This window comes from Diospyros lotus, chromosome 1 (assembly GCF_014633365.1).
Source record: "Diospyros lotus cultivar Yz01 chromosome 1, ASM1463336v1, whole genome shotgun sequence".
Classification (NCBI taxonomy): domain Eukaryota; kingdom Viridiplantae; phylum Streptophyta; class Magnoliopsida; order Ericales; family Ebenaceae; genus Diospyros; species Diospyros lotus.
This window is the reverse complement of record NC_068338.1, coordinates 7,597,839-7,622,916: the sequence shown is the minus strand read 5'-3', so window position 1 is coordinate 7,622,916 and position 25,078 is coordinate 7,597,839. Positions and strand designations below refer to the sequence as shown.

Below are 25,078 nucleotides of genomic sequence, written 5' to 3'. Positions count from 1 at the left end.
GTCACCTATCAAAAGGTGAAGCAGCTTTTCTTTTGGCCAAGGCTGAAGAGGGATATGGTACAATTAGTGTTGTCTTGTGCGATATGCTAGCAGTATAAACACGAACAGGTCCCTTACCCTGGCCTGTTGCAGCCCTTAGCAATTCTAGAGCAAGCATGGGAGGAGATATCAATGGATTTTTTGGAGGGGTTACCTAGGTTAGAAGGGAAGGATGTGATCTTGGTGATAGTGGACCAGTTGACCAAATTCGGCCGTTTTATCAGCTTAACCCACCCATTTACAGCAGCAAAGGTGTGTCGGGTATTCCTAGACTCAGTGGCCAAGATCCATGGAGTGCCCAAGTCCATCATATCTGACCAGGATACAGTTTTTACCAGTCATTTTTGGCAGGAATTATTCAAAAAATTGGGTGTAGGATTGCATATGTCAACTGCATATCATCCACAAACTAACGGCCAAACGGAGCGGGTTAATCAGTGTGTCAAAGCCTATTTGCGTTGCATGTGTTTCACAAAATCCAGGAGCTAGAATAAGTGGTTAGGCCTAGCTCAATAGTGGTACAATTCCAGTTACCACAATACCATTAAGAGGAGTCCTTTTGAGGCCATGTTTGGGTACAAACCATCCCTCCTACTCGCAATTTCAGGCCCTAATCCCACTATGGTAGCAGTTGGTGATTATTTCTCAAAAAGGCAGTTGTTGTTAACAATTCTAAGCAGGGAATTAGCCACTGCCCAGAACCGTATGAAGCAGGTGGCAGGTGACGGATAAAATAAGGACTGAACGATCATTTGAAGTGGGTGAGCAGGACTATCTGAAGGTCAGACATTTCCTCCAACAGCCTTACAGCACAATTCCAGCCTCCAAGTTGAGTCCTAAGTATTTTGGACTGTTTCCTATTCTGGGCAAGGTGGGAGCAATGGCTTACAGGTTGCAACTTCCAAAGGGAGTGCAAGTTCATCCTGTTTTCCATGTCTCATTACTAAAGCCAGCTAAAGGACCACTAACCAATGTCAACACAGATTTACCTCTAGTAGCAGAACTGCTAGAAGAGGAGGTGGAGCCTCACGCCGTTGTTGAAAAACGGGTCATATACCGGGGCAGCTTACCTATCACGCAAGTCCTTGTTCAGTGGACTCATTGGCCACCTAAGCATACCACTTGGGAAAACTTACTAGAACTTTTGCAGCAGTTTCCCAAGGCTATCGAACTCTTATAATTCTTAAGGACAAGAATTGATTGAAAGGAAGGGCAATTGTCACAACCCTAAGGGTAGTTAGGGAATAAAGCCTACTTTGTATGTTAGTTAGGATGTATAAGGCGGGAGCTGGCCATAACAAACCCTGGTAATTCTGTTAGGGTGTTGATGATATAAATGTAGTCTGCTGGAGAGAAGAAGGGGTATCGAATAACAAAAGTATTCCAATAATTCTCTCTCTTTTCTCTCTCTTTATTGTTAATTACCAAACTGTTCAGGACCAATTCTTGGGTCCAGACAGATTGTCACAACCCCAAGGATATAATAGTAATTGTTGTTTAATGCAATTACTGCATTGTACTATAGTAATGCTATTCATATTGTACCTTTCAGTTAAAACTAAAACTGAAAGATAGAAAGCCAATAAATAAGCTAAATCTAAGAGGTTGGGATCATTGTGTGAGATACTACAAGAAAATTTTCCCTCTCAAATTCTCTAATCTCTCTCCCGATTACCTCTGATCTCTTCCAATTCTCTTTGTTTTCTCTCTCTCTCTCTCTCTCTCTCTCTCTCTCTCTCTCTTGGTTCTTTCTACTCTAATTCTCCCTCAATTTCTCTCTTTTCCGATTTCTTCCAAAAGAAACCCTAGCTCAAATCCTTAGATCTGACATGCACTAGACCATAGGGATCTGAATGCAATACACCCAAAACGTTATGCTCTTTGATAGAGCCATCCTTTGTAAATGGTTTTGGAGTTCCTAGTATGGGAGCTAGTGGGTTGATTTAGGTTATGAGGGGATATTATAAATTTATAATAGCTTATGATATTTTCTGAAAATTCATAATTTGTAGTTGGCAATGATACAAGATCAGGTTTTGGTTAACTAGTGGATCTCCCATAGGCCTTCATACAAAGTTTTCCTGACCTTTTTCTCTTGGCTAGGAACCAAGAGATGACAATTAGTTGGTGCTTCCATTTTGTTCCAAAGGGGTATTAATTTGATTCGCTTTCTTTTCAAGGAATCTTCAAGACTAGGATGGTGACTAGAAAGATAGCTTTCTAAACATGATTCAAGATCATCCCTTCCCAAGGCAAGGAGAGAATAGATGCACATTAAAGGCTAACACAAAGAGGGACTTTCTCCATTCACTCATTTTATGTTCGATGTGATAAGGGCTAGTCCTTTCCCTTAAAAGCTATTGCAGATGGGGCCAGGTTGCTTTTTGCAACAAGACAATTTCTTTCACTTCTATTCTCATGGGAAGGACCTTCAAATAAGAGGCCATGTTGTGATAGGTCATAGCCTTTGGTGTAAGAGTAGTGAGTGATTAGACCACTTACTCCATTATTGCTTGTCTAAGGCCAGGACAATTTTCTCATTTTTGTGTTTGGCATCAAAAAGTGATGTCCACCATAATTGAATTCCCATTTGATTGAGGTGCAGGTCCCCATTCTGTAGTGCAGACACATTTGGTTGATGTATGTGACCTTAAAAATGAGAGGAATAACAAACCATTTTTGGTCTTCCAGGGATCTATCCTGATATTCCTTCTTGTGGATTTTTGGCTAAATCCCTTTTTTCTTTCTTCTTTGTTCATGTCCTTGAGCTATCTATATTTGCTTGTTGATAAATAAGCTTTTTCTACAAAATTCAACCCCCAAGGAAGGCTGTTCCCCTTTTCCACATCTCTTTACTTACAGTTAAATAGTTTGAAATCATTCAAAATTAAATGCAGCCATTCAAACCCCCTTACATAAATCAGCTGGTAGAAGGACAGAATACCTTCCAAAATTAATATGAATGAGAAAGGTTGCAAATATACAAAATATGTTAGTGCCTTGGTAACAAAGACAACAATTGACTAACAACAGCCAATTTTTCCTAAAATTGGCAGAGAAAAACAGTTGACCGCAACCAACATAAAGGAAAAAAGAAGAATCAATAATAAGAACGCCAAGCTAATAAAACAGCAACATATTCTTTAATGTGATATTTTGCAGATACAGTCATGTTAAAAGAAGATTCAGTATATGACCTAACATCTTGTGTCCGGTGAATTGCTCAATACCTTGACCAGGAGAACTCAACAAACTGTTCATCAGGATGGTATCATATCCAACTAGTCTATTTATCAGAAGTTGTTGCCATCTACACAAGAAAAAGATTTCCATTTAAAAAATGGTAGTGTTGGTCTTGATTTTGGAAATAAATAAAAAAACTGAAACAAAAAGAAAAAATACCAATGTCTTATCCTACAGGCATAAGCATGAAACTCTCTACATTTTGAACTAGAAGAAAATGTTATATACGAACAAACATTTTGATGAAGTTTTGAACAGCCTTAATAATAGTAGCAATGTCATATTGCAATAAATCCTAAAGGCTAAATATTGAAACATTCAGAGAGATATAGGTAAACCTGTAAAAGATTATTTCTAGCAACAAAGTAAGACGAAAAAGCACAGTAGTTAACTATCTCCATAAGAGGTAGAAGCATAACCTGTTTCCAAAGCAGGAATGTCGGGCTGATATGCTAATGTTGACAGTATGTATGTTGTGCTTAGACCTGGCTCCTTCAGGCAGCCAGAAATAACCCTGGAGAACAAAATGATCCCAGATGCAGCATGGAATTGAGAGAGAGAGAAAGAGAGAGAGAGAGTTCCAAGCATGACAGACCTTTTCCATAGTGTATAAATAAGTCGGTTCAAATGCTTTGCTTCTCTTTTCAAACCACTGGACTGAAATATCAAGCAACGTTAAGAAACAAAATGGAGAAATTTCCTAACAAATAAGGAAAACATAAGTTTTTAAATCATATCAAATTATATCATTTATCAAGATGATGCACATTAGTTATAGAATGAGTGCATTGGCCAGTACAGAAAAAAACGCAATGAACCCAAACAAGCCTCACACTAATCAATGATACATACAGGTAAAAAGAACACACTGGACAAGGACCATGTATTTGACTGCTAGAAGTTGGGACTAGGTATCATATCCATGGAGGCAGATAGATAGGGCATTTTGTTATTCTGCTTAGGAACATAGTTTACATGGATATGCCCACCCACTATAATCTGATGCATAGTGCTTTTAATGCATAAAAATGGTGATGCCAGAAATTTCAAACCCATCACACAGTAGATAAAACCCCACTTGAACAACAGACATTTACACGTGAACAAAATGAAGCTGACACAAAACATAGCTGAAAAGATAATTTAAACTCTTTTTAGTTCCTCCATGATACTGCCAGGAGATCAGACCACTCGCAAGCTTAAATAGCCCAGTAGTAGAATTTGAAAAACTTAATAAACAAATGCAACATTTCGGACTGAATAAACTTCAAATATAAAATTAAATGGAGGACAGAAAAAACCCTCAAAGGATGCCTTTACCTGCAACTGAGTTAAGCCTGTCCAAGTGAAGTATACGTAGCCATTTAGGAATATCAAGATTTAAATGTATGCCTGCAATATCCTGCACTCAATTTGTTTGATTAAGGAACACAAAATATGCACCGAAACAACAGATCAAGTTCTCATCAGATGCACCTAAAGCTTGTTTTAGTTTTATGCATTTTGGCAAAGAAGAAGAAAATGATAAGGGTAACAAATAAGTAGACAGATACACAAATTGATGCGAGACCATGTAATTTTCCTAATTAGTTATTTACTCATTTTTTTCCTTTCATCTAGAGTTAGAATTTTGTTTTAATTTTATTACTTCTATTTGTCCTATACAAAGGAATATTAGCTGCAGTTCTGTTAAGTGTAGTTATAGTTTCGTTAAGTTTCTAAGTTAGAACTTGTCCACTTGTCTCTGTAGAGTTGTCGAGATTAGTTGTATCAACAGAATCAGTTGAGTTCACAGTCTATAAATACTCAATTGATTTTTTGTTTCGAATGTCAATAATCATTTTCAACAAATCTCAATTTCAGTTCTCTTTCAAGTTTCCTTCTTTTTCTTCATAGAAGCTCTCGCTCCAAAGTGGTCAAATGACTATTAATTAGTTGGATGGTTAAGATGAGATGGATACATAGCAACAGATAGAAATAGTTGGCAAGCTAAAATTCATATAACAGACTCCACCTAGTGGATTAAGGCTTAATATGTTGTTAAGACTTGATCGTATAGAGTTCCCATCAAGGGTTGGGATTAAAAGTAGAGCAGTAAACTGATATAAATATTCTCTTAGGACCATTGTTAGCAGCAGTTATTCTGTAATTAAAGAACTATTGGTTTTAAAACCCACCACAAGGATTATGAAACTCTCAAGGTTGATAGTGCATATGGTCTTAGGAATGATTTTAGTAAGGACTCATCCAACCTGTATTTTTAATTATTGATGATTATTATGTGTATTTTATGGATAGTTGAGTAGTGGAGCATGATTATGGATCAAATGAGGACTTAGGAAATGTTTAGAGGCTTGGAGGCAGAATAGTTGAGCTGATAGTCAATTGTGGTCAAATAGAGCTTCCAATGGTCAATAGTTGAGTTGTAGTCAACTATGAGATCAACTATATGAACCAAAAAGCCTTGGAAGTCACCTATCGAGATGACAGTTGATTGAGGATCAATTATGAAAGGTCAATAGACAAGGGAAGGATATAGTCAACTATAGGTCAACTATAGGGCAGTGTTTTCAAAAGCTTTAAGTGCACTTAAGCACAATGCGAGGCACACACGCAAGCAAAGTGAAGCACAAATAAATGAAATAAAGAGTATAAAATTTTATCAACATAAAAAATATAAATTATTAAAAAAACAATCATTAAAGAAAACTAAATAAGAACGAGAGTGCAAATTTAAGAAATGAAGACATCATTTTTCATTTATATTTTATACATCTTAAAAAAAAAAGCATGAGAAAAAAAAACATCCCTACTTTACACCTATGCCCAATCAATCTACCCTTATTTACAACAATCCCCAAACAATCAATTCCTAATTTACAATCAATCAACAATCTGCAATTTACACCAATCATGAATCAATCATCGATCCCTAATTTACAACAATCAAGAATATATGATGCTAAAAGAAATCAAAACAGAGACAGTTTTCGGTATAGCTATGATTTAGCCTAAAAAATCGAACGATCGTAAGAGACTTCCGAAAAATCAACGGAACCTTGAAGGGATTCAAGTTTTGCATGAGGAACAACCCTGAAGTGGATTTTGATGGGAATTTGTAGAGGATAGGCCTAAGTGTGATTTTCGAGCCTAAGTGTAATTTATGAATCTTGGTCGAAAGTGGTAAAACAAAACTTGGGGGATAAAATGTGAGAGAGGAAATTTAGAGGTTTGTTGTGGAATTTTCAGAAACTCAAAGGGCTGCATGGAAAAGCCCAAATGGAATTTAGAAGTTTAAAGGGGGCAAATGTGTAATTTCAAAAGACTGGCAGAGTTCACACTGCTAGTCGCTGGCTGCCTCTCCCATCGTCAATTTCGAGAGTAGAGGGGCTATTAGGAAGGACTCAGAAGCATAAGGGCTTGACCTAGAGTCGTCAGGGCCTGCCCGCGATGAAGAAATGGCCACGTCGACGGTCGATTCGATCAAAATTACGGTTGTGAGATGGCCAAAAATTCAGCCTCTGTAATCTGCTCGTTTAAGGCTAATGATGGAGGATTTAAGTCGATTTGAGGCAAGTTAAGGCATTTAAGACCTCAAATTTGACAACAACGAACTTTTCAAGGCTCAAAAACGGGTACAAAAAGTGGTCGATGGCCGAGGGTTTTTCATCAAATTCGAAACTTCAGAGGGTGAATCGAATGTTGAGAATATGGGGCTCTTATTCTTCGTGTCTTGTAGAATTTTTCTGGAGAGTTTGGTGAGCTTTCGTTTAGATTTGAGAGGGTTTCGAGAGGTCGCTGGAAAAGTCAACGGAAGCCTCGGCCGAACCTTTAAACAATCGTTTGAGCCACTTCTAGTGGTTGTTTCAAGCATTCAAAAGCACCTCTGTGATCGACTTGAAGAGTAGAACAAGGTAGGAGGGAAACCAACAATCGTCGGTGGCCAGAGCCGAAGAAAACGATCGACACATGAGGTGCATGCGCTAGCCATTACGCGCAAGGTGCGTGAGGTATGGGTTTTATTCAAAATTAATTTTGCTATTTTAGGAAATTATTTTATGAATTATGGTGGAAGAAAAATTGGAAAAATGCTTGAGGAGGTATTTATTTTGGAATTTATTGAGCGAAAAATGGGAAGAAAATAAGAGAAAATTATGGAAAAATAGATGTAGATACTTCTTTGAATAAAGATGATAGTCAAGGTATGTTGAAGCTCAAAATTGAATAATAGTACAATTATTGAGACCTGGCATAAAAATCTAGATTGGACACGAGATTTGAGATGTTCTGAATTTCGTTCAAGATGAGTGTTCTTACCTAAAACTTGGTTTATTGTGAGCGGCTCTCCTGAAAACTTGATTTAGCTTCATATGAATGGTTTAACCTGTGAATAGTTAGTTTCATGTGGGTGGTTCATCCCAAAACTGTTTTATTGATTCGTGTGCATTAAATTATGTGCATTGAAATGTTGATTTATATGATGCATCAAATCATGGTATGTGTTAGTAGCATTGGCATGTTTATGTGTTGTCCATGTGGAAATGTGGGAGGTTGTCAACCTGGGGTGTGGCCCTTGAGATAGCACTCGGGATGTGTTCCAAGAATTAATGCCCCCCCTCCCCGGGATAGTCCACAAGTGGCAGAGTTGAGAGTGGTCACCACCCTGGATCTGGCTCAAGTGACAGGGCTGAGAGTGGACACCACCTCAGGTTCCTTTGAGCGATAGCATTGTTTCTGAGGAGAACGTTGCATTCCCAGGGTTAGTGCTGATGTGATCCAGAATGCTTTTGAGTAAGAACGTAATCCCTGACATGATAGTGGGGTGATACCCCAATTCCTGCGTTGATGTTGACCCTTCCAAGTCGAAAGTTGTAACGATGGTTTCCGTTGTGTCAAATAGATGTGTTGATGTTGCCCTCTTAAGCCAGGATTGTGTTATGTCAATGTGTCAATGTGGTTATTTTGCCTTTAGAGAGATTACTCTTTTCCTGTGATATGAGTTAAGCACTATATGGGATTCTCTTGGGCTGGGACATATCGGGATATGTCAATTCATGGTCTTGCATATATTCATGAAAATGTTTTTGAACCTTTACTTAGATGATTCTGCATCTAATTTGGACTATGTCCTTAGAATATTCAAACGTTTCAGATGAAAACAACGGTGTTAAAGGAAAAGAGGTTATTGAAGCGTAGCTGCTATTTCTAGATGAGTCTCTATGTATTTTGTTTTGAAGATGTCATGTTAAACAATGGTACAGCTCCTATGTTATAAATAAAGTGTTTACATATACCATTTGAGATTTCAATCTTACTTTCGCATATGTGATGATATTATCTATCTTAGCTTGATTTCTAAGTTTGATATGCTGAGAAAGTGAAACGTGATTATTGGGGATTGATTTATGTGTATTGGATTGAGTGTATGTGTGGGAAAAAAATATATATTCCCGAAATCCCGGGTTAACGTCACGCTCGGGTGGAGTGGGGTGTTACACCTGAGATGGTGGATAAGGCGGTGTGAAAGAATGTTTAGTCTATACAATATGTGACCATGGCTACCGCATGTCTTAATGATGTAGGAGATGCTTGGTTTTAGGGTTGATCAAGGGTTAAGGAGAGCTATCAATAGGCTGAATTCATAAAAGATTTACGTGAGAGATTTGATGATAAGAATATGATGGATATAATCGAGGAATTCAATAAGTTAAGAGAAGAGGGGATAATACAAAACTACCAACTGAGATTTGAAGAGCTAAAATCACTAATGATTAATCACAACCCCCATCTAACCGAGGCTTATTTCATCTCAAGTTTCATTAGCCGCTTGAGCGATGAATTAAGACCTATGGTTAAGATGCTTCAGCCAAAAACCATTAAGCAAGCAGCTGAAAGTGAGGTTGCAAGAATTAACAGTGGAGGCTCTAATGAAAAGCAGAGGCTGTCAGCTAAGGGAATGAATTCCAAGGGCCAATAGCAAGGAGGGAAAGGATTTGGCAAGGAGGTCGCTAGATTCAACCAAGGTGCAAGAGGTTGGACAACCCCTACATTTGTCACCCCCATGCAGTCACACGAGAGAAAACTGATGGAGTAGAGGAGGCTAGCTGGATTATGTTTTCAGTGTGGAGAAAAATATTCCCCAAGTCACCAATGCAAGAAACATCTACTTTTGTTGGAAGGGGAGGAAGAAGAAATGGAAGCTAAGGAGGAGATACATGTGTTTCAAGGAGAATTTGAAGCTGAGGATAATGGAGAGATTTCTCTTCATGCGCTAAAAGGACTGTCTAACAGTAAGATAATTAAGGTAGAAGGGAGAATACCTGATTGCAAACTGATGGTCTTAATCGATAGTGGGAGTACCCGCAGCTTTTTGTATGAAGGCACCGCAAGGAGAGTAGGCTGTAGATTGACCAACACTAATCCCCTTTCACTAACTGTAGCTAATGGGTGTGACATAGTGCTGGGAGTAGATTGGATGAAAAACGTGAGCCCATAATTTTTTATTTCAACAAGATGGAGGTGACTTTCAAAAAAGATGGCAAGAAGATGACTCTGATGAGCAGCTTGGAAACATGGGCATGCAAGATGATCATGGGAAAGAGATTACAGAAAATGCTCAAAAGCAAGTTGTCCCAAGTGGCATAGTTGTTCTCAATTCAAGCCATAGAGCATTCGGAGGAAGATGAGGAGCAAAGGGGGGAGCTCATGTTGGCAGTCAACAGTCCACTTCAACCCAACTTAAAGGTACAAGAGCTTGACTCGGCTCTCTTAACATATTGTTGTTTAAGATTGAGGACTTATTCGTAGAGCCCAACTCCCTACCACCTACAAGATCCCTTAACAATACCATTCAAGTTAAACCCAACTCCAAACCAGTCAATATGCAATCTTACCGATATCCCCCAATCCAAAAGATTGAAATTGAGAAAATGGTCAATGAAATGCTCCAAAAATCTGTTATTAGACCAAGCCTCAACCCTTTTGCCTCACCCGCAATGCTTGTTAAAAAAAAAAAAAAAGACGGGTCCTGGCAGTTTTGTATTGACTATCATCGGCTCAACGCCATGACAGTCAAGAATAAGTTCCCAATTCCCATCATCAATGACCTATTGGATGAATTAAATAATGCCTCGATAGTCTCCAAATTAGACCTTCGATTGAGTTACCATCAGATTAGGATGAGGCCCAAAGACATACCCAAGACTGCATTTAGAACACTCCACGGGCATTTTGAATTCATTGTGATGCCCTTCAGCCTTACTAATGCTCCTGTCACATTTCAAGCCCTGATGAACCAAATCTTTGCCCCTTATCTCCAAGATTTCATACTAGTGTTTTTTTATGACATCCTAGCATACAGCCCATCTTTTTCCAAACATAATGAACACCTAAGAATTACGTTTGAAGTCCTTAGGCTCAACCGATTATATGTTAAGAGGTTAAAATGTGCCTTCACTCAAAGGTAGGTTGAATATCTTGGGCATATCATTTCTAGCTCAGGGGTTAGCACGGATCCGAAGAAGGTGGCTACCATGACTTCTTGGCCAAGGCCTACCTCTATAAAGGCCATGAGAGGATTCCTGAGCTTCACTGGCTATTATAGAAGGTTTGTGAAAGATTATGGGATAATTAGTAAGCCACTCACAGAGATGTTAAAGAAAGGGAATTTTTATTGGAGTCCCAAGGCTGAGGAAGCTTTTATATGGCTGAAAGGAGCAATGGAGGAGGTTCCTGAGTTGGCCCTACCAGATTTTAGCAAGCCGTTTATGCTGGAAACTGATGCAAGTGACATTGGAATAGGGGTTGTATTAATGCAGGGAGGCAAACCCTTGGCTTTCATTAGTCCACCATTAGCCGCTAAGCATCAAGGACTGAGCACGTATGATAAAAAGTTGGTTGGCAATGCTGAATGCAATGGAAAAATGGCGGTATTACTTAGAAGGAAATCAATTTGTCATAAAAACCGATCACGAGAGCCTAAAATTTTTGCTACAGCAAAAGCTACATACACAATTACAGAGAAAAGGAATGACCAAGCCCATGGGACTTGATTATGTTATACAATACAAAAAGAGGAAGGAGAATGTCGCAACTGATGCATTGTCCCATTGTTTTGAAGGAGAATCTGCCACCATTACTTCAGTAATTCCTTATTGGTATCAGGAATTAACAGCAAGCTACGAAAGGGATGAGTGGACTAAAGAACTGCTGGAACAATTGGCTATTGACCCTTCCCGGTGACGGGTTCACACTAACTAATGGACTCCTAACGTACCGTGGCAGATTGGTAGTTGGGGGATGTGATCAACTAAACAGATTTTCTATTAGCCAAAGATGAAGCAGCCTGTGATGGAATTTGTGATGAAGTGTGACGTGTGTAAGCGATGCAAGCATGAGACAGTCGCACCCCCCGAGGTTGCTGCAGCCATTGGCAACCGTTGACCAAGCGTGGAATAGCATTTCAATGGATTTTTATCGAGAGGCTACCTAGATTTTAAGGAAAGGACTGCATACTTGTGATAGTTGACGGATTCACGAAGTTCACCCATTTCCTTGGGCTTTCCCCCCTTTCACAGCTCAAGACGTGGCCTGGGTTTTCCTCGATCAAGTGGTGAAGTTGCATGGGGTACCACAGAATATAGTTTCTGACAGGGACAAGTTATTCACCAGCTTGATGTGGAAGGAATTGCTGAAATTTTTGGGGATTAAGTTACACATGTCCACGGCTTATCACCCCCAAACAAATAAACAAACAGATGGCTCAAAACCTACCTACGCTGCCTCTGTTTCTTACAGCCCAAGGGCAGGCACAAATGGCTCTCGTTGGCCCAGTGGTGGTACAATTTCTGTCACCACAACTCGATAAAAATGTCCCCCTTCGAGGCTATGTATGGGTACAAACCTCCACTTCTACCAGCTATTGTTGGGCCAACCACAATAGTAGCTGTAGATACTTAGCTACAACAGAAACAACAGGTCCTTCAATCCCTGAAGGAGGAGAAGGCAATTGCTAAGAATCGCATGAAGCAGCTTGCAGATAGAAGGCGGAGTGAAAGGGAGTTCAATGTGAGGGATCTCATCTACTTATGTCACATTAGCAGGCTGTTGTTATGCTTGTTGTGCCTTAGTTAGGCTTGTTGTTATAAGCAGCTTGCAGATAGAAGGCAAAGTGAAAGGGAGTTCAATGTGAGGGATCTCATCTACTTATGTCACATTAGCAGACTATTGTTATGCTTGTTGTGCCTCAGTTAGGCTTGTTGTTATGCACATGGGTGCAGGTGGGAGGTTGCTAGCTAGATGAATATTCCAGCACACCTTAGTTAGGCTACTTGTCATGCACATGGGTGCATGTGGGAGGCTGTTAGGCTTTATAAGCCACAATTGGGGTTGATAAGGATATGCATAGAAATATTTTATTCTTTATTCTCTCCTTTCATGTTGTATTCTTCCTATATAAGAACAAAGAGGAAGTAGTGTATGTAGTGAGATAGAAAATAGAGAATCATTTTCTCCATCTCCCTTTTTTATATGGTATCAGAGCAAGGATTAGGAATTAAATCATAGCTATTGACTGTGAAACCCTAGGTGTAATACCCCAGATTTTTTAGGAAAAATGATATTTTATGGATTTAATACATTTGAGGATATGTCCAAGGGATCATGGGAGTTCAGAGGCAAAATCGTAATTATTGAAGTCTAGGTAAAAGTGCATTTTTTGAAAAACCTAGGAACCAGTGTAATTTATTAAAATCCTAGGGTATTAGCGTAATAAATTCTTTCTCTAGGGCATAAAAGAAATTTTAGGATAGCCCGTGGACCAAGTTGCAAGAGGTCTAAGTGCAATTATCGAAAAGTTTGGGACGAGAGTGCAATATTAGAAAGTAAAAGGGGCAAATGTGAGATCCAAAGATTTCGAATGTGAGCCCACATTCCAATATGATTATGGGTTTCAAATTTTATTAAATTTAGCTTTGGATTCTAAAGTTCATTCCAATATCCCTTTGAAAGGTTTGGATTTCAAATCACATTTAAATCTACCTTGTGGACTCCAAATAACAATCCGATTTAACTTTGGATTCCAAATCCTATTCAAATATGGTTTTGGACATGTGGCAAGATAAGGATTGGGGCAAGTGGCACCATCTCATTTGATGCACATGAATAGTAATAATTGTGCACAAAGATCAAGGCGACATGTGGCGCGATATGATTAGCCCAAAAGAAAGGTCATGATGAGGCATGAGTTGGCATAATATTTGGAAGCCTTTGATTGGTTGCACATGGAAAGTCATGATGAGGTGCTTAAATGTTATAAAACTATTGGTCATTAGAAAGGTAATGACGAAACCTCTTTAATAATAACCCCCAAGGTGGAAGAAAACTATTGGCTTATTTGAAAGTCATGATGAAACATCATTAATGACCTCGAGGTGGCGAAGAGTGATTGGCCACAACTTGGAAGGTGATTATGAGACACAAAGTTCAAGGCATAGGTGGCAAGAAACTATTGGCTATGCACAAATCTCAAGGGACAAGTGGCATATCATAATGAGATTAAAATCTCGAGGCGACACGTGGCGAAAGATAATTCGTTGGAGATATCTATAAATAAGGCTTTTGGGAATGGTTTTGGGGCATTCATTTGAAAAAGAAAGGTAAAGATTTCTAGGAGAGATATTCTAAAGAAGAGGGGGAAGATTCTGCAATAAGGAGAGAAATCGGTTAAGAAACAAGGGAGAAACAACCTTTGCCGGAAAGTTCGGAGTTTATACCAAAACTGCCAAAAAATAGCGAGAAAAGCAAACCCAGTAAGGTGTGAAGCCTTAAACATTTAGATCTCATCCAACCAAGTTGAGGTAAGTACACTATGAACTATCTACGATATTTAAGCACGCTCATGAATCATGTTTATGTGGTCCCTCGTGTTATGTTTCAAGAAAGTTATGAGATCGGGGTTTAGTAGCGCTACGCACGGAGGTTGTTCCCCTGTAAGTTGGTAGAACCTATCGTGTCCCCTTATGTCATACGTTCATGTTACAAGTTCATGTCACGTCATGTTTAAATACGTTTGATAGTTCCCTTGTACTTACTGAGATTCGCATAATCTCACCCCTTATGTTTTTCCTCCTAGGTAATCATGAATCAGGAGATTGGGGCGTAGACGTAGAGCGTGGTGGCTCGTTAAAAGAAAATTGCAAGAATTGAAATCTTGTTTTCTCTCTTTTGTCAAAAGAAAAATTTTCAGTATTGAACTCTCATGTTATATGTACACTGTTACTATATTGTATGTCTTTAAAGCTTATATAAGTTTATGAAAATGCCGAGTCTCGATTTAAGTTACGAGTGTCACACTAGGCAACCCATCAATCACAGCCGTTCTTCATGAAATCCTAGGCCGCAATTAATCCCTCTGCCATACCCAAGAATTGGCCACCGCCAACCAAGACCTAACCTCGGCCGTCGTCACGCCACCGTAACTCTAGATCCGGCCATTTTCATTAAGATCTAGCCATCGCCACCTTACACCAGCCTTCGCCATCCAGAAGTTAAAAGTGAAGAAGCAGCCAAAGGTCGCTGCAGAAGTTGGAAGCCAAATATTGTCGTCGTCATCGACTGAGGAAGACGAATAGCCGTCGAAGACAACTGCCGGAACGACCGCAATCGTCAATGAAGACGACCACGGGCTTGCTTGTTGTTGCATCGAACTGTACTGCTATCACTAGATCCTTCTCTCTTCTCCTGCCGCAATGCAGTCGCTACCACCGCCGACCAAATCTGCTCCTCGCTCACCCAGATCCGGCCATCGCCGCCACGATCCGCGTCGTCACCAGCTACCATCACCTATACCCGCGCACATAGTTTCGTGGGTCGCCGCCATTGTTGTCGCCCAAATCTGGCCACTGACCGTAACATCGACCTCATCTTCTCCAACCAGCTAGGCTAGTTCGTCTACGTCGACTGCTTCGTCTTCAACTTCGTCTGAAAGTGTGAGGGACAAGGGAGTCGAATCCGACCACCAACGTCCAGATCCACGGGCGCTGCCACCTCACCATCGGTTGACGCCACCCAAATCGGCCGCCGTTGTTGCTCAAGTCTAGCCGTTTGTCCAACTCTAGCCGCTACTATCCAACCCTAGCTAGCATCCTAGATCCTATCGTTTCAGTGCCCACAGTTGATTCTATTACTACCGCTGAGCACGGGACTCACAGCCATGGCTCAAAACATTGCACAGGTTGATGCATCTGCAAAGGCTGACAAGTGGGAGCGAAGTAAATATGTTGGAGTTTCTCTAAGCATCTCAGCAAGTTCAACAAATGGTCTTAGTTATGTCAAAAACTCAGAAAGACCTTTCAAAAAAAGAGTAGCTTGATCTAATCCTGCAATGTCTATAGTCTAATCCGTTACCTAATACACCTAATTGTTCTTTGGCTCATTCAAGTAGAACTCCTTTAGCCTTGTTAAGTTCCTTAAATATGCTCCATGGATCATTGATTCAAGGGCATCTGATCACATGACCAGCTTGTCCAATCTATTCGATTCATATACTTGTTGTTCAAGTAGTGAAAAAATAATAATAGCATATGGCAATTTTTCTTCTATTGCTGGCAAAGGCCTCATTAAAATCTATGAAAATATTGACCTTCAATCAGTACTTCATGTTCCTAAACTTACTTGTAATCTTTTGTCTGTCAGTAAACTCTCAAAAGATTCTAACCATCGTATTATCTTCTTTGACACTTATTTCCTATTTCAGGACTAGAACTCGGGGAAGACAATTGGTAATGCTAGAGAGATAAACGGACTTTACTACTTCAATGAGGATTTTTTCTTCTGTTTATACAAGTCCGACTTTCCTAAGGCGGAATTTAGAGAACTATCCATCAAATTTGAAGGCAGTCTAGAGCCGGTGATCCTCGGCCATTGAGTTGCAAAAGCGTGACAGAGCAGCGGAAGTGTAGTGAACCCTACCGAAGTGACCGAGCAATGGATTTTTTATGTTTTAGATTTAAGTCGAAAGGAAACAAGGTTGATCGAAAATTGATAGCTAGCAGTCCAGGCAGTTCTAAGGTGCATTCCAATCAATTATTAGTTGTGATCTCTATTCGGAATTTGAAGGTGACTTCAATGAATTGATTATTCCAGAGATTGGTGAATTCAACGGAACTAGAAGTTCCAACAAGTGACCCTCGGCCACTAATTTCAAAGGTGACTACAATTTGCCAATTATTGGGATAATTTCAGAGGTAATTGTGGTAAGGTAATCACAGAAGGGAAGTGTGGGATTTAGGATGGAAAGAGCTCCAGTGACTTGGCCTGTGGCTTGTTCCGACCATGAGATTTCTGCCATGACGAGCAGTGCACATATGAGACCATTGGAATCTCAATTGCAGCAGAAGAATGCTGCATTTTCAGTGGGATGTCCGGTTCATGAGAAGTCAGCCATGAGGAGCAGTGCACGCATGAAACAAACGGAGTCTCAATGGCAGCAAAAGAATGCTACATTTTCAGTTGGATACAATGGAAACCATGAGTAGTTTGGCCAGAAGAATCAGGCACAAGAAAAGAAGTTTGATAATAAGTTCAACTAATTAGACAAGGAAACAAGAAGAGTGATACACGAATCGAGCATGGAAATAGGTTGTGTGCTACAAGAGCAACTGCAGGAGTTTGCAAGGATGCTAACTAAGAAGTATCACTACAGCTTCCCCACTAAATTCTTCGACAAACTGAGAAGGAATGTTGCAAATGACCATTCCGGAAATACTAACCAGAAGATGATTGATTCAAACAATCAATCATCAGGATTGAATTACCATAATAGAGGACTCTTGGAGGAGAAGAGTGTTGGGAGTGAGTTTCTGAAATATTCCAGTGAACAAAAAGAAGAAGATGTTGCTAGACTATCGACATGGGATCAGGAAATTTTGACAGAAAAAGTAGTTAAGGTTGTTTTGCAGCCAGGGGAAGAGCTAATACATTTGGATGTGCCTAATGAGAGCTGGCAGGAAAAAAATGAAGGGTTATTGACAGAGGAAGCAAAGTTCCTTGCATTACCGCTTAGCCCAATATATGGAGAATCGGCTAATGTGGGAGATGTGATTCCAAGAAAAGCTGAGGATTCTTTGGTTTGGGTTAAAATAGGCAGCAAGAAGGTGAAGACGGCACTAGTGGGAGGATATCTTACCACCAACATAAAAGACTCTAGCACTAAACAACATGATGGTGTTGCTGGCATTTTAGAAGGTGCAAGCCAAATTGCAGAAGGCGCGCACCTGTTTTGATTGATGGTGGTAACAAAGGTAACTAAAGCAAGGGTTTTAGGGGAGCGGGACACGCTCGCTGAAAAGAGAGATGCTGATTTCTCTTTCAGCCAAGGGAAATCTTCTACGAGTTATGACCCTGATAGTAGTTCTCTCCACCAGCAATAGATTCAAAGTTGTGAGGAATTTTGGAAGCTGGGTGTAGTTGGAGAAAAAGCTAAGGGAGAAAGTTGAAGAAATCAAAGGTTTTGCCAAAGGAAACAAAACTCCCACTACTATGTTGGTTCTTCCTCCAGTTGGCAAATCAGAATGCTTGTCTATTGCATTGAAGGATGAACAGATGGCCAGAGAACTAGTTAGTTAACCCTCTGGGTTTAAAACAACCAACATCGACGATGATGAGAAGAGGGGAACATATGTGGTAACTGGTCAAATGTGTGAGTTTCATAATGATCATCATTTGAAGGCTGTAAGGTTGTAGGTTTCATTGCCACCTATGGCAAGGAGCGACACAATTCATTAAAGGCACCTGACGTGGACATCTTGATAGGTTTTGGCACCATATTGGATCCTCAGACCGTGAGTACTAGCAATCTTGATTGGGTAGCTATTGCTAACCTGTGGTTTTGTTCTAGTTGATGAGAACGTAAGGGCAAAGAGGAATAGACCTAGATGGGGAAAGAGAGCAAGAGAATTGAACCAGATAGAGAGAGCTGGTATTGGATGAAGAATCAGCAGTGCACTCGTTGTATGTTCTTGGGGACAAGAACTCTCTCAAGGAGGGAGGAATTGTCACAACCCCAAGGATCCTCAAGGCTATAATTGTCATTATAATAGTAGTTAGCTCACATGTAGTACACAATAAGTGTAATTTTTCCTTCTTTTCTGCTACTAATAATTACCCCAAGCTATAGGCAGTTAGACTTATCGTTTGTATTGCACATGGGTGCATGTGAGAGGCTGTTAGGCTATATATATAAGCCACAACTGAGGATGAAGGGGTATGTTTGAATTGATAATTAAATACTTTATTTCCCTCTCTTGAATCCTCTCAATCTCCCTCCAAATTTCTTCCTTTCTCTGTCTTAATTTCCCTCTCTTTCTCTCGATTCTTCCTAATCTCCCCCATTTCTTGTTGTAATTCCCTTCCCTATTCGTCTAATTCCCCCTCTAATTTCTCTCAATTCCCTAGCAAACCCTACGTAAACCTTAGGTTCATGACATTGAGCTTCAATTTAATATCAGAAGAAAATCTCAGAGAAATGCTATCGATCCTAATATCCTTCCAATAACTAAGCAGTTGGCATTTTCGAATGATGGTCCTTTTTTCCACTCAGGGTAATTCTAAACTTACTCCTTCAAATTCTTCCTCAATTGATTTCTTTGATCTTGAGTACCCATTGCCACTAAAAAAGGAGTAAGATCTCGTACTAAACACCCTGTTGCCAAATACCTGTCAAACCAAAAATTGTCCAATAGCCACAAAGCATTTCTTTCAAATATTCCTAACTTGCATGTACCAAGAACAATTCAGGATGCCCTAAGTGACAAAGGAGTAACCTTAGTGTAGCTACCAAGGTTTGCCTTGAGAATGATAAATATCTACAAGAGATAATTTTGCGAAGCATATCAAACAAACCATTAATGGTTTCTCTAAGATTATACCTAAAAACAGAAGAGAAGAGTGCCCATGACATGTGCATGTATTACTGTCCTACAAGAAGAACTGATAAGAGGGTACAAATCAATGGTACTACTTACCACGAAGTCCCCCAAGGGAAATATGATAATGTTCAGGCGAGAGTTGAATTCTGAAATCACAAATACATTTGAAGCATTGAAGAAATTATCATAAGAAAATGAACAGTAACACTTCCAGATGTCTATTAAAAGAGGACAAGAAATATACATTGATACACACAATGCACAATACAAAATAACCCTGTAATTTGTAAAAAAAAAAAAAAAAATCACAAAACATGCAGGAAAAAATGTCCAGATGCAGGATAGCATTCAATATTTGGTAAGGAGAAACTACATGATTCCTTTAGCAAACTCAAATGATTGGCGAAAATGCCAGTTCATATATACAGTAATACCAGAAACGGAATCTTCAACTTACCCATAAACCTCCAAGGATTTGCTTTGCATGTCTCCAGCAGAAAGATATGCGTCCATTCCACTTTCTGAATATGCGATTTATTGTTGCTTTAAAGGACTCCTTGGCTGATATAGGAAACCTAAAACGCGACTCCTCTTTGTTGATTTTGGGGGCTGCACCATCAACTGCCGGCTTAGAGATACTGCTACTGGAAGAAATTTCAGGTTGAGGTTCAAGTTCCTCATTATCAGTCATCCAAAATTTGAATGCCAATTTTCCCTTCTTAGCACCAGAACCAATCCAGTTCAACCACAACTTAGCAGCCAAAAATGTCAACTGATCTTTGTCTTCAGCTTTTGCTTTTTCCAAATCATTTTCCTTGCTAGGAACATCAAGCACTTCATATTGAGATTCATTTTGTGACCACAAGCCAGCACTGGTAATCTAAAGCAAAGAAAGTACATGGAAATTCAATGAACATATATAATAACCTGAATTAACCATCAAGGTCGTAATTGTATCTCATTTAATAATCATCCAGTATCCACTAGAAGAGGAGCATGGATATATACTCAACCCACAATTTTTTTAATATAAAATCTACCAAAAGTTTGGTACAACCTAGACATACTTGCTAGCACAGTAGCTCCTGAATGACTCATGTCTACGGTAGTTGACCCCCCAAAAAAGAAAAAGACAAGCTTCTTTTTGGGCAGCAGGGAGGAGGGGGAGAGGGAGAGGGAGAGTAACCATGATTCATTAGTTATTATAAATGCAAGATGGAGTAATGCATGGAAGTTGAAAATTGCAATCCAACAACTGTCAACATCCCTATTTCCCAAAAGCAATGGAGTTGGGCACCAGCATTAAAAAAAGGTTTTGTAACTTCTTAGATTCATCTGATTTTCATACTGAAGAACCAGGACATGATAAATTTCATCTCCCTCCCAAAAAAATTAAAAAAAAAAAATAAGGATACTGTATATTGGGGGTGGGATGCAAAAAAGGTTGAAAAACAATAGGCAAACATTAGCCTACAAGTAAGGAAGGTCACCTAAACACTGAACAAAAGCAGCCAGGAAAAGCTTCCTAGAAAACTCCCTTACCCCTTGAAGAGCTACTACACCCCTTGCTATAATTAATCTAACACACAAGTTTCCCCACTTTTTATTTCTTTCCTCATACACCAGGAATGGTTCTCGCTTTATCCACCTCAAGACTCCTAATTTGTGTATGACATTCAATTTCTGGAAATAAAGAGCCCTACTCAGACCAAAAAATAAATGGAAGATTCATCCACAATTAAAGCTTCCCTTCAATAATACATCGGTCTGTAGAAGATATCAGCAAGAGAAAGCTGAAAGGAAGCCATAACAAATCTGGAGTTACGTTAGCAACAAGAAGTGCAGATACCTTCCTTCCTTTCTGCGGATTTTTTTTTTTTTTTTTTTTTTTTTTTTGAAAGTAAGAGTTCTTTTCACATACCTTAATCTGTATACGCTGCGCTTCTGACGTTCCCACCCCAGCCAGCTCACTTGAACAACCAGGCTTCATCAATTGTTTTAAATTAAAAGGTTAAGTAAATGTATAGATAAAGCACCAAAGGGGGGAAAATGCGCGTTTATTCCATAGCTAAATGGAAATTGCGCTTCAAACACAATCGGAACGGGGAATGAAGAAAGAAAAAAAGGATTCAGACTCCTAAAGCCAAAAAAAAGAAAAAGAAACTAAAGAAAAACATAGGAAAATCGAGATTGGAGAAAAAAGAGGGGTTAGAGCAGGCGATACCTGTTGAACGTAATTGGCGTGCATGACAACTAGAATACAGAACAAAGTTATAGCCAAGAAGAGGTATATATACTCGAGAGTTAGTCTGATTCTTGGAGTCAGCATCTGCGAGAAGCGCTCTTGCACCCGAATGAATGTCTGCTCCGGATCCATCTCTGTTTCTTTCTCTATTACAGAGACACGGTATCTCTCTCGCTAGGGTTCCTACAGAATCAACCTCTTCCTGTCTGTCACAAATCAAATGAAATTAAATAAGAAAGCCGGTCTCTCTCTCTCTCTCTCTCTCTCTATATATATATATATATACACACACGTACACGTAGAACTTGGGATTGTAGAGATTTTTTATCGACGAGGAGAGGAGAGGAGAGGAGAGAGGGGGAGGAGGTGCCTGAGCCTCCGTTGAATTCGATCACTTCTTTTCACGCTCAAAATTCATTAATTAATTATTCATCGTTTCGTCAACGCGGGGCAAATTAGAAATGAGCTCCACTACAGAGCCAGTCATCAGAGATTTACAAAAAAAAATAAATAAATAAAAAGACAAAATTACTCCACCCTATTTTCTCTTCTCCCTCCTTTCATGGATTGCCCATGCCCTACTTCTCTCATCTTCCTCCCATAGCCGCTGCTCTAGCCTCGTCGCCGCCTCGCCACCCTCACCTTGCCTCCATCGGCAAGGCGACGAAAGCAGCGAGGCGACGGAAGCACAGTGGCAAGGCGGCGGTGAGACTAGGGCAGTGGCCATGGGAGGGAGAGAAAAGAAGCAGAGGCGAGGACTATCCATGGGAGGGGAGAAGAAACAGCAAGGCAGGGGCAAAATCGTCTTTTTGCCCCTTTTCAGTAATCCCGTCGATAAGTCTGTCGGGTTTTCTACCATTTTCCATTAGAAATTAGAGTACTTATTACTTGGGATGACCCGCTTTTGAAACACAACAATTCCCACTTACACGTGTACTTTTATTGAAATCTACCGAAGATGTTCTTTATATTTTTTCAGACAATACATTTAATTCTTTTTTATTTTTTAAATAAATCTATAATTATTATTGGTTCACTACAATAATAAATTTTGAAAGTAAGAGTGAGACAAATGAGGTCCAACTTGTTTGAGATGTTAGACAGGTGACGTTTAGTATAGAAGAAGTTTTTAAATTCTTGAAAATGTTATATTGGAAATCTATATTTTTATGTTTGATATAATTTTTTTAAAAAAATAATATTTTCAAAATTTATTTTTAATCAACTTTCCCACAAAAAGATTTTCATGGAGAGTTGGGAATTTTAGATTCCCATAGACTTGAGAAAGTTTTTAACAAATAAAAAGTCTAAAACACCCCTTAACCTTATAACCGTTTTACTATTATCTTTATCATAACTTATTTCTTACAAATATATATATTCATATGAATATATATATATATATACACACACATATATACTTAATGTGTAAAAAAATGATCTTTTTTAACTTTCTAAAAGGTTGTGAGTCCCAATATTTTATATACTAGAAAGAATTTATCATTTTAAACAAAAAATCAAGTAAGGGTAATTTTGAAAAAAAAAAAAACATAGATTCTCAAGAATGTTGCATTTAAACCAAACATAAGAATGTAAGATTTTCATAAAAAAATACTCAACATTCCTGAGAATGTTTAAATTTAATCAAACATAGAATTACATAAATTTTGAAAGTCAAAGATTCTCAAAAACATTCTCAGGAATTATGAATTCCATGAATCTAAAAATTTCTCTCGTATCAAACACCCCTTAGGTGTCAAGTGATCTTGAGGGTTCCAACTTTGGATGTGAATTATACTAGGAATCTTGGTGCCCTGATGAACAAGGCCTTAATGAATAGGTGCCCTAATGAATGGGTGTCTTGATGAATGAGTGACTTACTAAAAAGAGTAATTAGTTAAGGGCATGGGTAAGTATCCCTACATGAACCCTCCGATGTCTAAGTTAGTTTTCAAGAGAATGGAGTCCTTGAGAGCAAAAAGGAGTTTGAGTATACAAGTGAGCATATTTGAGTAAGGAGATGACTTATCTATTTATAGAGGGGCAAGGGGGTGACACATGGCGCCCTACCCACATTTTTAGATGGGAATCTTGGAGAATTCTTGTGGGCCCCAATGAAGGCGTTGAAGAGAGGCTCTCGAGCTTAAGTGATTTGTATGACCAAGTAGCAGAAGAGACTTCCTGAGATCTCGATCATGAGAGAGGCTCCCAAGGGTGGCAGATCGTCTAACCTCATGCATGAAAGTGTATGTTGAGTGTCTGTTTTGAAAGTTTTGATGATGACTGCATTATGCCAAAACTTTAATGTCCTTTTATATTATATTCTCATAGGCTCATTAATATGTTTTGCATCTATAGAAATTATATTATTGGTTAAGGATATGGTAAGCCTATCTTGATAGAATATATGTTGAGGTTGACTCAAGAACATATGAGGTTAAGGAATCTTGATAGATTTATCTTTTAGTATGATTTATCTATCAATATCTCATGTGTTAAAATGTTTTAACCATATGCTTTATTGATGTATCTCTTTATGTTTCTCTTTAGGGTCATCCTAAAGAAAATGCATGAGTGTTTTGTGAAACTCATGATATGCCAAAGCCCTGTTCTCTTTGTTGTTTTTAAGCTGATTTCAATTTTTCAAAATAGTAAAAACGTGTTTACTTTTGTCAACATTCAGAATTAGTCGATCGTAATTCGTCGACCCGCAATGAGAAAATGAACATTGGTGCCAATAAGAGAAACCAACAAAACCAATAATAAGTCACACATAGGAAACTTTTTATGTGGTTCAGCCAGAATGATGCCTAGTCCACGACTGTTCTTTGATTATTCCGACAGAGTAACAATGTATTATTTCCCCTCATCTTTACAAAGATTTTTGACCCCTATTTATAGTATGGGGTGTTTACAATTTCAATAAAATCCAAAATGGGAGCATAACATTATGAAGACAAAATGTCCTTATCAGCTCCACAAAATCAGAAATGGGTTATGTGTTAGTAGGAATCCGGTTTGCCATAAATCAGGAAAATTGACCTTTTCTCTAACCATTATCGGTAAACTCGCCATCTCTTCGTGGCACAAGTTGAGTAGCCTAATTGGCGTATTTCGTAGCTTAAGCCATTCCGCGAACTGAACCTAGACAAAGCGACCTGCGAGCTCGTCTAAATGTCCTCAACCCAGGACTTACTGGGCTTTTGAAAGATTGGGTTGATCCACTGGGCTATTTTCAGCCCATAAAAAATGATTTAGAAAATACCCATAACACTAGCCCCCAACTTGCAGTGCGATCTTCGAATTGAGAGCTGAAGTGCATTGGTCGAAGTGGACAGCGCGAGCTTCCGAGCCCTTCTTTTCACCTTTGCTCATTCCCCTTAAGTAGCATCGTTTCATGCCGCATGTCTTATCTGAGGGGCATTTAATGCTCACGTTCCCCGTAATCGCTTAATCATTATGTCCGTGAGCCCCATAACTTTACGTGTCACCGTTAGATCTAGTACATCTCGTTGGTCTCTCCATCCAACGGTGAAAGAACCCAACCTATATAACCGAGAGGGAATTCTTTTCCCTCTCCCTGTGTCATTTTGAAACGTCCCTTGCTCTTGCAATCTTTTTCTTT

General features: G+C 39.2%; 1 protein-coding gene across 2 annotated transcripts in view; it reads right to left on the bottom strand.

The window, feature by feature from the left end:
- Positions 1 to 21,871, bottom strand: part of LOC127797424 (membralin-like protein At1g60995) — a 65,914-nt gene extending 44,043 nt beyond the window's left edge. Inside the window, exons 1-8 of one of the 2 annotated variants that reach the window (XM_052330308.1) lie at positions 21,750 to 21,871; positions 21,433 to 21,659; positions 21,130 to 21,192; positions 19,666 to 20,088; positions 4,603 to 4,684; positions 3,878 to 3,939; positions 3,702 to 3,796; positions 3,270 to 3,349 (exon numbers count right to left, since the gene is read on the bottom strand). In XM_052330308.1, coding sequence (XP_052186268.1) covers positions 3,270 to 3,349; positions 3,702 to 3,796; positions 3,878 to 3,939; positions 4,603 to 4,684; positions 19,666 to 20,088; positions 21,130 to 21,192; positions 21,433 to 21,585 — 958 coding nt within the window. In that variant the 5' untranslated portion in view covers positions 21,586 to 21,659; positions 21,750 to 21,871. The other variant, XM_052330307.1, reaches the window with a different exon arrangement.
- Positions 21,872 to 25,078: the final 3,207 nt, after the last annotated feature.